We start from the raw sequence: 12,405 nt of genomic DNA, 5'->3' as shown, positions 1-12,405 counted from the left end.
GAAAAGGGGCATGTTCTCAGCCACAGGTTAGTGTCAGAGTTGTAATTTAAGTGCATGTTTGCTGACTCCACATTACTCTAGTTCTCATGGGGCCCTTCAAATTCCTCCTGCAGACACACGCTCACCCTCTCCCTGGTTCCTCCCCCTCCCATCTCACCACAACTCCGAAGCAGGCTTGGCTGGGAGAGGTTATCCTGTCCATCCCCCACTGCCTCTAGCCGGTGCAGGGGGAGCCGGTGCATGGCTGGTATCTGGAGTTCGTCCCGGAGAGGGTGACGGTGGCAAAGTTGGGGGAGTCAAGGGTGTCAGCTGCTGTTGTTTCTTTTTGAGCAAAGACTTTTAAAGTTTAATGTGATAATCTCATCCTGATTACTGCAAACTGAGGCCCTTTGGCTCGTCCAAGAATCCATTACCGGCCTCACATGAGGAGCGAGAGAATGCGCCGGGCCCTCTTGGCTTCCCTGCTCCCATCCTCACCCCCATCCTCGTGCATACTGGGAAGGACTGAGTCTTGGTTTGGTTGTTTGGTGTGTTTTTTGTTTTTTCTTTTTAGTGGAAGGAAGGTGTTTCTAGATATGGTAGGGATGATTTGTGCCTCCCTACTTCAAGACCTGGACCCAGGGACGCCCAGCTTCGCTTTTATATCTGAGAAGTTATTGTTCTCCTATGGGGGTCTGGGTGTGAGGCCGGTCAGAGGGCACAGACAGTCAGCCCAGGCAGGGACACCGGAAGTCATCACATCCCCCTACCCCATTGGACTGGCTGGGAAACCGGGGCCCATTGCTGTTGTCTCCACATCATGCCTGCCCAGAGTAAACCAATTAGCACCGTGTCTGGTTCTGTGTTTAGAGTGCCTGTCTCATTATTTGGGGATTTATGTCTCGGTCACCGTGAAGGACAACTGTCCCAGTTTCCATTGGGGGGGGAGTCTGGCCAGCCCTGGAGCCCAGCAGTGGCAGGAGGTGGTGCCATCCTGCTTGAGGCAGGATGGGGATTTAATTTCAGGGGGATTTGCAATGGGTGAAGAGCCGCCCTGGGCACATGGTAGCTCTGGGCTATTTTAGGAGGCAAAAGGCTGGCCCAAGGGGGGAGGGAGCACGGTGGACTTGTTCAAGCCATTAGTGATTCTGCCCTTTCAGCGGGAATGGAAAGGACCCGTGATGGGCAGGGCAGGCCAACTTGAGGTTGGGGCTTCTCTCACCTGCCTGGACCCCAGGAGCCCAGAATTATGCTACCACCCCACCCTAGTCCAGGTTATGAGAAGACTAGAAACTGCTGGCCAGGCAGATATCTATGGCTCCTGGCCTAAGCCCCTTTGCTACAGGCTTTACCTCAGCTGGGCCCTTGGTGTTATTAGTGTGAACGATTAATATAACCATCTCATATTTTTTGTCCAGCAATTATGGAAGGTGCCCTGCGGCAGGGAAGAGGGCACATCCTTAAGGTCAGGCTCACCTGGGCTCCTGTTCTGTATAGGCCACTTCCAAGCTGGCAATATGGGTTGCAAAGTCCCTTCACCTCTCTGAGCCTCAGTGTCCCTGTTTCTAAAGTGGAGACTATAACACCTCATTAATGATGCCCGTATTATGAATTGGGCATATATTATGTCAGAGATGATCTCACATCACCCTCAGCAATTTTTTTCTGTATTAACTGCCTCATTTTACAGATAAGGAAACTGAAGTTCAGAGAGGGAAAGTAACTCGCCTCAGCCCACACAGCCCATTCCAGTTCTTGCACCCACAGTGAGAGTTGGTTCATTCCTCAAACCCAGCGGTCTGCATGTGGCCTTCGGTGTGCCAGGCTGGGGATTTATCACAGACAAAACAAAGGAAGAGGAGATAACGGGATGAGACTGGGCAGCAGTGAGAACTGAGTGGCCCAACTAAAGACTCAGTAGTTTTATTTAGACTAAGGGTCATTTTCTGGCCAGGAAGAGGGCAACAGCCAGGGGCCTGAATCCCTCCTTGGATGAATGGTAGGTGGGCAAGGGGCATCAGCACCATATGGCACCTTTAACTCTCATTACCTGGAAGAGGTTTTCTTTATTCTTCCTTCTCAGTCCACTTTTATAGGAAAAATTCACAGGGCATATTGAGATAAGGCCTTTAGAAGCACCATGACATAGAAGAAAGAGAGCCTAGAGTTTGTGGTCAACCAGATAGGGTTCAACTCCACTCCTTTCTAGCTGTGTGACCTTGGACAGGTAAACTAACCTCTCAGAGCCTCCCTTTTCAGAGGCATACCACCTTTCAGAGCTCTTGGAAAGATAAAATGGGTTGATAAAAGTGTGGGAAGGGCCTGGAATGTAGATGGCCCACAACGAATGGCAGTGTTTTGTCTGCGTGCGGGGTTGGAGTTTAGGAGTGTTATTCCTAGGTATCTAGGTGAAGCCACGTCTTTGTGGTGGCACTAAGCTGGCACCTGTGGTCCTGCTGAATGATTTCAACAGGCTGGGCAGAACGGGAGAGCCAGCAAGCTTAACAGAAGGTCTCTTGCTCACAGTTCAAGGAATCACTTTCTAGACTAGATGGGGAGGCTGAACTCAACAACGTATCACACGAAAATAGACCTGGGGGGTTTCATGGACCTTTAGCTGTGTCACTGAAGAGTGCAGAAAAGTTCAGGGACAGCATAATCAAGGACAGGGTTGAGGACGGGGGAAGGTGATGCTATCCCTTTTCTGTTCTAAGGAGGACATTGAAAGCTTAAATAAGTTTAGGGGGATGTGACTGGAATAATAAAACATTTACAAGCCATTTAGTCAACAAATTTGTATTGAGTTGCTTAGTTCAGGTCAATTGGTCACCATTGCAAGGGAACTGGGCAGAATTAACTCACTCAGTACAGTGGGGTGGTCAGGGCAGGGTTTGGGAGAGACAGTTCAATACAGTGTGATAAGTACAGTGCTAGTGACCCATATAAGGTGTCCTGGGCGCTCAGAGGAGGGCCTTCCTGGAGGAGGTGGCCTTGGGGAAGGGGAAGAATAGTTGAGGGAAATGGGTCTCTTTAGCTGGGAGGGGAGAACCCTTAGGGCGAAGCTGGCTATAGAAGGTGGAGTGTACTTTTCCCAAATGACTGGGGAGCAGATCTAGAGTCAGTGCCTGGCATTATAGGAAAGCAGCTTTCAGCCCCCCACAGTGATGAGATGTCTGTCACTGAGAACTATCCAACAATGGAGTGGGCTTTCTCTGGAGGCAGTGAGCTCTCATCGTTGGCATGTTCAAGCAGAGGCCAGAGGGTAAAGTCAGGGACAAGTTACAAAGAGGACAGGATGACCTCTAAGATTCTTTCCAAGTCTGAGCAACTACAATTGTCCGTGGACAGATGCAGGATGTGGACTGGATTAAGTTAGAGATTGGGTGCACTGCAGGATGGCCAGTTAGACAGGGTGTACCGTGACTGTCATCCCCACCCTGGATTGATTGATCGGTTGATTGATTTTTACTAACTGCTTTATTGAGATACAGGTCACATACCATACAATTCACCCATTTATAGTGTACAATTTACTGTGGATTTACCGCTAGAGTGGATATGAATCCATGCATTTATTCAACAACTATTTATTGAGCATCTATTAGGTACGCATCAAGCCTTGTGCTGGTGCTTTGGGTCCCTGGGAAACAAAGGCCCTGCCCTCATGAGCGAGACAGGTAAGGATCTAAGCAAAAGAATTACGTCTTTGCCTCCGCAGAAGTGCTAAGAGGGAAATTAACCAGGGGCTGGGCCAGGGAAACAGGGTTCTGAGGAGATGCCTTTGGAGCTGAGGTCTGAGTGACAAGGAAACAGCCCTGTGAGGGTTAGGGGGAGGGAACTGCAGGGGCAGAGCCCTCAACATAGGAGTGAGCTGGTGGTTGTGAAGACCAGGAAGAAGTGCTGGGAGACTGGGTAGCAGTGGGCGAGGCATTGCCGGGGCTCCCCACCTTGGGACCTCCTCTCTAGAAGACCTGGTCCTCATGAGGTCGGCCCTGGGCACGAGGTGGGTGAGCAGCACTCATACATCTTCTCTGGATACAAAAGACGTTTCTATCCCCTTTCTTTGGGACTCACTTTCTTACTGTTACTGCCTTCCCAATAACAGAACGATGGCAGGGCACACTTAGGAGGCCATGCCACCACCCCCTGTCTCCTGCCCTAACCTGTTTGGCTTCATGCTTCTTCACTGTACCCCCATTGTGGGCCGGCCCCAGGGCACTGATTTCCTGGGAGAAATCAGAAATGACCCCCAGCTGCTGCACACAGGTGAGTTTTCCCCAGCAGGCCCGCTGGCTATCTCCCCTGACCTCCGGAAATGGTTCCCAGGAGCACTCTGGAGTCTCCCATTTGGTGCTCACTTCCTGTGTGACTTGGATTAGTTACTTAATGGCCCCAGTCTTTCATTTCCTAGTCTGTAAAATGGGGATCAAACCAGTCGGGCCGAGTGGTTATGGGGATGGAATGTGATCCCTCCCGGCACCCAGTAGGTGCTCCGTGAATGTCAACTTCCTCCTTCTCTTTGGGCTCCCCTCTAAAAGAGGGGCAATTTGCAGGGCGTGGGGGAGATCACAGCAGGCCAGTGGGAGGTAGCCACCTTGGGGTCCCCTTCCCTAAGCTGTGGGACCTCTCGGAAGCTGAAGGGCACTCAGGCCTGGCCGGCCAGGGGTAGAAAAGAGATTCTCCAATGGGCCCAGCCCTTCCGCAGTGAGAGCCCCTGGGTGTCCCCTCGTTTTCCTCCCCAGGGAGCCACACCGCGCAGGCCCTCCGCCGGCCCACTTGCCTGTGCTCGGCTCCGGGCGGCGCGGCTCCTGTCACCTGCTCCGTGCGGGCCGCCCAGGGGCGGGCTCGGAAGACGCGGCGGCCGCGTCCCGGGACGCGCGGGCCCGGGACTCCCCCGCCGTGCACCTCCGGGAGCCGCGGATCCGGATCACCCTGGGGGCGGCGGGCGGCTGCATGCGGCCCGTCTGGGGTCGGGAGCTCCCTTCAGGTAGGCGCTGGTGTTCCCCATCCCTGACCCACGCGCTGCTCCGACTGAGCGCCCGAGGGGGCCGCGCACGGGTGTGGCTGTAGGTGACCCTGTAGGGCTGCAGGCAGCAGCCAAGACCCTGCCCGGCCTTGTGTGTGGGCAAGGTGGGGAGACAAGAACCACAACTTAGCCGGAAACTTCCAGCTCCCGGTAGAGGAAGGGAGGCTGCGGACCACAGGGCACAGCCAGTGAGATCCCCACCCTCTAGAGAGGACCATTCTCTGGAGATGGGGTTCAACCTAATCATTCACTTTTTTTTCCTAAGGAGTTTAGAGAACCCCAAAATCAACCCACCCTTAGCCGCCCCTGGGATAGAATAGAATGGAAGGGGTGAGGTAGGTGAGGTCTCCTATTGCCTTTTTTGGGGTGCAAAGAACACACTTGCCAAATCTCTCCACCACCAGGGTCATTCACAGTCATTGGAGGCCTTCCTGCCCCGCCCCTCCCCCTTCAAGCAGATTGTCTCATCTTCAGCCATGTGCATAGGTTGGACGCTCCTAGCTTGCCTCCCACCCACAACTCCCAAACAGTCCCTGGGACCTCCCAACCTCCTCCCTTTGGCTCCAGGATTCCTTCCCCCAACCCCAACTTGGAAGTGCTGATGATGGGGCTATCACGGGCAGGGGGTGGGGTTTGGGGGAGGTACTGCTCAGTATTGTGGAGAGTTGGGCTGGTGGAGCAGGCTGTGGATGAGGCTGGCTGTGCCAGGATCCTGGGTGGTGTGCAGAAGAGGGGGGTGTAGGGTATGGGGTACCTCCTGTACACCGTCAGGTTTCCTAGGCCTTTCCTGGCAGCATAGGCTAAACAGGGAGGTACTGAGGCTAATACTCCCTTTCTGACCACCCCACCCTCCCACCACCTTAGAAGCAACCGCTCTGTATTGTGACTGTGGACCCTGCAAGGAGAAATGCAGGTTAGATAGCAAGAAGGACTTCCTTCCTGAGGGTGGCTTGAGGGTCTTTTCAGGGAGTCTCACTGCCTAGGAGAGGAAGCCCCTATCTTTGAGGGTGTCAGGCGGGCCTCTGGGATACCCAGACAATAGGGGGTGAGGACAGCAGACTGGGGGAGGGGAAGTGATTGGGGACAGTGACCTCGTCCCTGAACCATCACTCTCCCTCACCTCCTATACCCTCCCGCTCCCTTCCTTGGAGCTGGAGTGGTGACTTTCAGCACCTCTTAGCCAGCTCACTCCTGAAATCCCCAGCACCCAGCAGTCCCTAGGGAATGTGGCAGGCTTCCTCTGTTACCACTTTGGATGGCAAGACAGGCATGGCTGCCTTGGTTTGCCTGGTGGAACCCCCACCTGGCCTCTGACACCTGGACCAGTTGTTGCTCAGCCCCCAGGGCATCCTCCTCTGGCAAAGCAGGAATGTCTAGGCTGGGGGTTCGCATGGCTGGCCCCACTCAGGCCATCCTATCCTCTAGGTGGGGGTCTCTGGCTCTTCTGGGGAGTTTTGGGTGTGACTCTGGGTGACCCCAGCTCTCTGGGCCCACAGTATGGTTGGGGTGGGTGACACTCTGTGGTGGCCACACACTGTGGTGGATTGTTTCTTCACCCTGGAAGGTATCAGTCTTGGGAGAGGGGAGGTGGCAGGGAAGAGGGAACAAAATGCTCAGTGGTGGCTCCTCAGGGGCATTGAGGGAGCAGCCAGGACAGGAACAGAGACGGTCTCTCTTCTTCCAGACACTTCTCTCTGCAACTGGGTCAATGGGGAGAGTGGAATCCCACACTGCTTCTTATGACCCTCTAAGTGACAGTGATGGGGTCCTCCAATGTCTGCACCCCCTGCCCCTGAATCATAGGGTGGGAGAGAACTGGTCCTATCACCTGCCTCTCTTTTCGACTCAGAGCCTCAGTTTCCTTATTTGTAAAGCCTCTCATGGTTGTTAGGAGGTTTAATGGAGGCAATGTTTTCTACAGTGTACAAAACGCAATGGGCACTCACCACCTGGCAGTTCTTTCTCCATACCCACCCTGCCGGTCTCCCCCAACCCCCACCTTAGAGGCAGCTGTTCTGTGTTGCCACTGCCACACTGCCTGCAAGGGACCTAAGAGATTAGCTCAGCCCTCTCTCTTTAAAGACGGGAACTAAAGCCCAGAGGTGCAGGGACTGGCCCAAGCTTGGCCAGCCAGCCAGGCTCCCTTCTCAGAGGCAAGATCTAGGACCTGGCTGGGGGAGGCAGGAGGGTAAATGTTGGCAGATGTGGGGGGAAATGCCAGAGTGTAATTGTGCTCATTAAAGGTTTGGTGAGGGAGCCCTTCATGCCTGTCCAAAGGCTGGGGACAAGCAGAAAACCTTCCTCTCCTGTTAACCTTTTGGCAAAAGCAGCTCTTTCCTAAGGATCGCCTTCCCTAGGCTGCAGCTGAAACAACTCTGGTTCTGCATTTTATGGCCTCCAACCTTCTTTCTATCCAACCTTCGTTGAATAGGCAGGCAGAGAATTCCAGTGTCTGAGGGTCCCACTGACACCTGGCCCTGAAGTGTATTGTCACTCAGGAAGAAGTGGTAGAGATGGGACCCTGCCTGAGTGCTCCCTCCACCCCCAAGCCCCTCCAGCTCCATATGGAGGACATATAGACAGACAGGAGGCAGGCAGCAACCGTGGCCTCCATCAGAGACCCTCCATCAGCTCCCCAGCTCTGGTGTGAGCCTGCCTTCAAGTGGGTAGCTCTTTCCTGTCATGCAACCCCCCACCCTCCCTGCTGCAGCCTCAGCCCATCTCTCAGGGAAGGTGAGAACAGAGAGAGATTTACCCCCTACTCCTGTGTAAATCACAGACAGACAGACACCAGAACACATGCACACTCTTTTGCTGTGCTTTTACTTGGTCTTTTCTCGAGTTAAGTTTAGTTCTTCTCCCCCTTCTTCCCACCCCTTCCTCCCAGCCTTCTGAGTCTGGCTCCACTCTTCCTGACCAGGGTGTGGCACCTCCCTGCCTGGCACCTCAGCCTGGTAGGGGCTGGGCAGCCTCAAGCCTCCCCAGGAGCCCTTCTTTGCATCCCTAACTCCCCTCCCCACCCAGCGGTTCAAATCAGGGCTTGGCAGTCTTTAAGGAGAAGTGGGACAGGGCAGTAAGTGGTTAAAGACTTGGGCTCCGGGGTCAGACAAGTGTAGGTTTGAGTCAGTGAAACCTCTCAGAGCCCAGTTCTCTAAGCTGTGACGTGGGGTAACAGGTTAATAATAGTGCCCATCTCATGAGGTTGTGAAATTTAAAAGAGATCCTCTGTGTAAAGCACCTGGCATACAGTAAGCTCTCAATAAAGTGGTCGTCATTATAAAGCAGAGGTGGCCTGGGCATCTGGCTGGGAGAGAGGAAGGCAGGGAAGCTTCTAGAAGCAGCTCTTGCACTGTCTTTTCATGTATTTTGAAGAAAGTCCACTCTGCTGTTCTGGGACTCAATTTCCTCTTCAGTTAATGAGAACATGTGGACCGGGTCCTGTCCAAGTGTAGGTCCAGCTAGGGTGAGTCATGCTGGTTCTGAACAGGGGCCAGCGCAGGGGTTGTTGACCTGCTGATGCTCACAGTGGGAGTTAAATAGCCACTTGTGTGCCCTGAAAACTGCCTACCCCTCCAAATGTTCTGGGTGGGAGCCCTAGCTTAGCTGGAGTGGTATAACTCCTGAGGGGACAGCTGGGAGGCCTGGGTCAGGCAGGGCAGGCTGTGGCAGGCCCAGCAGCCTGGCTGGGGGGACACAATTAGCCCGGGAATCCGGGAGGGCCCTGTGAGCCCAAAGGCTGTATATCACAGAGGTGTAATTAGCCCTGTGGCAGATATTTGTCTGCTCTTTTGGGCCCTGTCCTCGGTTTGCCTGTCATAAATTGCACTGAGATTTTAAAAAATCCCTTTCCTCTTGCTGGCGGGACAGGCAGCTCCCTTGGCATAGCCAGAAAATTCTCATTCTCCTGACACACCCCTGGCCAGTTGGACCCCCCACCTCTGACACTGGCACCTGGTGCTTTTCCTGACTCTTCTTCCTGTTGGGAGGGCGGGGGAAGAGTTGTAAAGGCAGAAGAATAGCTCTGACAACCTCCATCTACAAGTGAGAGGGTGTAGAATGTTGGTGGGGTCTCAGTGCAGCCTGGGGTGGGGGCAGCTTCTCACAAGGTGATGGGAGTGACCTTCCAGTGTGCCCTCTGTGGGCAGAGCTATGCCCTCGGCTCCAGATATGGGAGCCAGGAGCTTGGCACGGCTCAGAGGGGCAGCCCAGTTGCCCCAGGAGTGGGGAGGAGTAGGGTCTGCCCTGCCTGGAGGGGTACTGAGTTCACCTCTGAGCTTCCTGCTAGGTGCTCTGTGCGCCACCTGGACGCTCCCTCTGGTACTGCAGCCCAGCCACCCCACCCTGCAGTGTCCGCGCTCCAATCATCAGGCACCTGTGAGCACACGAGCGTCTGACCCATGGTGTATTAGTTTTCTAAGGTTTCCATAACAAAGTACTACAAACCAGGTAGTCTAAACAATAGATGTTTATTGTCTCATAGTTCTGGAGGCTAAAAGTCCAAGCTAAGTAAGGTATCGTCAGGCTTGGTTGCTTGTGAGGGCGGTGAGGAAATCTGTCCCATGCCTCTCCCCTAGCTTTGGGTTGTTTGCTGTCAATCTTTGGCATTCCTTGGCCTGTAGAAGCTTCACCCCGATCTCTACCTTTATCTTCACATGGCGTTCTCACTGTGCGCATGATTGTGTCCAAATTTCCCCTTTTATAAGAACACCAGTCATATTGGAATTAGGGACCACCCTACTCCAGTATAGCCTCGTCTTAACCTAATAATATCGGCAGTGACACTATTTCCAAACAAGGTTGTGTTTCATATTCTGAAGTGCGGGGGGTTAGGAGTTAAACATATGATTTGGGGGCGGGGTGGACATAATTCCACCCATAACACATGGTGCGTCTCAGTGTTCAATGACAGTCTCATTCCATGACATGGGCACAGCGACACTCATGTTGCGATATAGGTACACTGTGACATGCACACAGTGAGCATCAGATTCCCCTAAGCAAATGATTGGGTAGCAGAGACATTCACAGTGACCCAGGTACACATGACAGACATGCAGGGTGACAGACCAGGTGACTCCACTCACAAGCTGCACGACAGACACACCACAGATTAATAACAGCTGACTTTTATAGGACACTGAGGAGTGTTTATATAGATCAGCTCATCTAATCCTCACAATGTGCTTATGACTTAAGAATTGTTATGAATCACCCCCATTTTACAGACATAGAGATGAGGGGACTGAGGCTCAGGTTACACAACCAGCAAATGGCAGAGCTGACATTTGAACCCAGAAGTGAGTCAACAGAGTTCGTGCTCTTAATCACTGAGCACCTCTATTCCTTTCACACGCAGTCCCCACACATGTAGTGACAGACCTGTTATGAGGGATGACAGCCCACAACAGTGACAAGCAGCTTACTGAGAGCAGGAGGTAGGTCCGGGGCAGATTCTTGGCTGTGGATTTGAGAAATTCATGTTCTTTGTTCAGATATGTGCTCCACCACTGGATGTGTGGACTTATGAGATATTAAGACATCACTTGACTTCAGTTGGTCTAATCTGCAAAACGAGCATGAGCCTAAGGACCCAGGAAATGCCTTTAGGGGGATGTATTCATTTGCTTGGGTTGCCATAATGAACTACCACAGACTGAGTGGCTTAAACAGCAGAAGTTTGTTTTCTCACAATTCTGGAAGCTAAAAATCCAAGATTAAGGTGTCCTGCCGGCAGGGTTAGTTTCTTCTGAGGTCTCTTTCCTTAGCTTGCAGATGGCCGCCTCTTCCCTTTGTTAATTGTCTGTGTCCAAATTTCTTCTTCTTATAAGGACACCAGTCATATTGAGTTAGGGACCACCCTCATGACCTCATTACCTCTAATGACTTAATTACCTCTTTAAAGACCCTTTGTCCAAATAACAATCACATTCTGAGGTACCAGGAGTTAGGACTTTGCCACATGAATTTTTGGTGGACACAATTCAGCCCATAACAAGAAAGATGGGCTCAGTCGTGCCTTACTCAGGCCTCGCTTTGGGGCTCCCCCTCTGAGAGAGATACAGTCCCTGACCTCAGGAATTCTCTGTCCTGGTGAGGAGGACGCAGCTCCTGCCCTCAAGAAGTCCCCAGTCTGAAGCAGAGGCAGGAAGCTTGCACACAGAGGCAGGAATGAAGTTGAAAATTGGCACATTTCAGTTTGAGAAAGGTCACTGAGCAGCCCCAGAATAGAGGGGGTTAGGGGCAGAGGAGTCAGGAGGGAAAGTCTCAGTAAAGTGAGTGGGAAAGAAAAGACGGTCTGTGGAAAATGAGGGACCTGAAGGGGTGTGTGTGTGTGTGTGTGTGTCTACTGCAAATGCCAACTGTTGCCACAGGCTGAGTGGCCAAGACAGCAAGGAGCATCTGGATCCCCATGGGACAGAGTGGGGATGGCTTCACACACTGTCACCGTTTGTGAATATCACCCAGCCCGGCCATGGACACCGGGAGGTTAGATTTCTGCAATCACCATCCTGGCCAGTGGCTGCTGCGTCTCCAGCAAGCACCACATGCCTGCCTGTCACAGGATTGTCAGCACCTGCCTCGGAGATGAGAACAGGGCGCTGGCTTCCCAAAATGTGACTCTACCTGCCTATCCCGCCGTGCCCACCTGTTCTTCTAGACCCAAGCCTCCCTCTCTGAGCTTTGCTCTGTGGCTGCGTCCTCAGGTGTTGGCCGCCCAGTGTGTAGACATTTCTGACATTCTTCCAGATATTCCTGCCTTTTAATGAATGCTGCTTTGTTTGAAATAAACCCCATTCTACTCCCTACACTTGGGTTGGGGCTCTCCGAAAGCTGGGGAGTTTCAGCTGGGATTAAGGATCCAGGCATCTCTGGGTCTTGAACCCATCTTACTCCTTCCTTGTATTCACAACACTCAGCCTTTGTTTATTTGTCTCCTTCTCTATCTGCTCAGGTATGAAGCGGCCACTGAGCCCGTCCCCTCCCACTGAGAAGGAGCCCCCTATATCTGGAGCTGCTGAGTGCCCTCCTCGGCCCCCAGAACCACCTAAGCCCAAGCGGGAGAGAAAACGGCCATCATACACACTCTGTGACGTCTGCAACATCCAGCTGAACTCAGCAGCCCAGGCCCAGGTGCACTGTGAGGGGCGGGCCCACCAGAGGCGGCTGCGACAGCTCAGCCTGGGAAAGGCCCCTGCAGGGCCAGGTCAGTGTGGAGGGGCACTGCACCCACAAATTTGGCTCTGGGTCTGTGGGATCTTTGCGTATGACGCCCTCAATGGGTCTTAGGGTCTAAAGTCCCCAGATGCCATCAAGTTTTGTTTTGCATCTGGACAACCCTCTTGAGATCTCTCAGGATCTGAGGACCTTTAGATGTGAGGCTTCCTCTTTCTGGATCTGGG

At 53.0% G+C, this 12,405-nt stretch overlaps 1 protein-coding gene across 9 annotated transcripts in view; it reads left to right on the top strand.

The window, feature by feature from the left end:
* The window catches only part of ZNF385C (zinc finger protein 385C), a 50,054-nt gene that overhangs the window by 11,488 nt on the left and 26,161 nt on the right, over window positions 1–12,405 (top strand). For 7 of the 9 annotated variants that reach the window (XM_033091388.1, XM_033091390.1, XM_033091387.1 and 4 more), the window contains one exon: window positions 11,958–12,209. In XM_033091388.1, coding sequence (XP_032947279.1) covers window positions 11,960–12,209 — 250 coding nt within the window. In that variant the 5' untranslated portion in view covers window positions 11,958–11,959. Of the gene's footprint in view, window positions 1–4,855; window positions 4,967–11,957; window positions 12,210–12,405 lie in introns of those variants that run through there. The other 2 variants (XM_033091385.1, XM_033091377.1) reach the window with 2 other exon arrangements.

This window comes from Rhinolophus ferrumequinum, chromosome 21 (genome assembly GCF_004115265.2).
Source record: "Rhinolophus ferrumequinum isolate MPI-CBG mRhiFer1 chromosome 21, mRhiFer1_v1.p, whole genome shotgun sequence".
NCBI classification, from domain to species: domain Eukaryota; kingdom Metazoa; phylum Chordata; class Mammalia; order Chiroptera; family Rhinolophidae; genus Rhinolophus; species Rhinolophus ferrumequinum.
The sequence above is the reverse complement of the archived record's forward strand: the minus strand, read 5'-3'. Positions and strand labels throughout refer to the sequence as shown.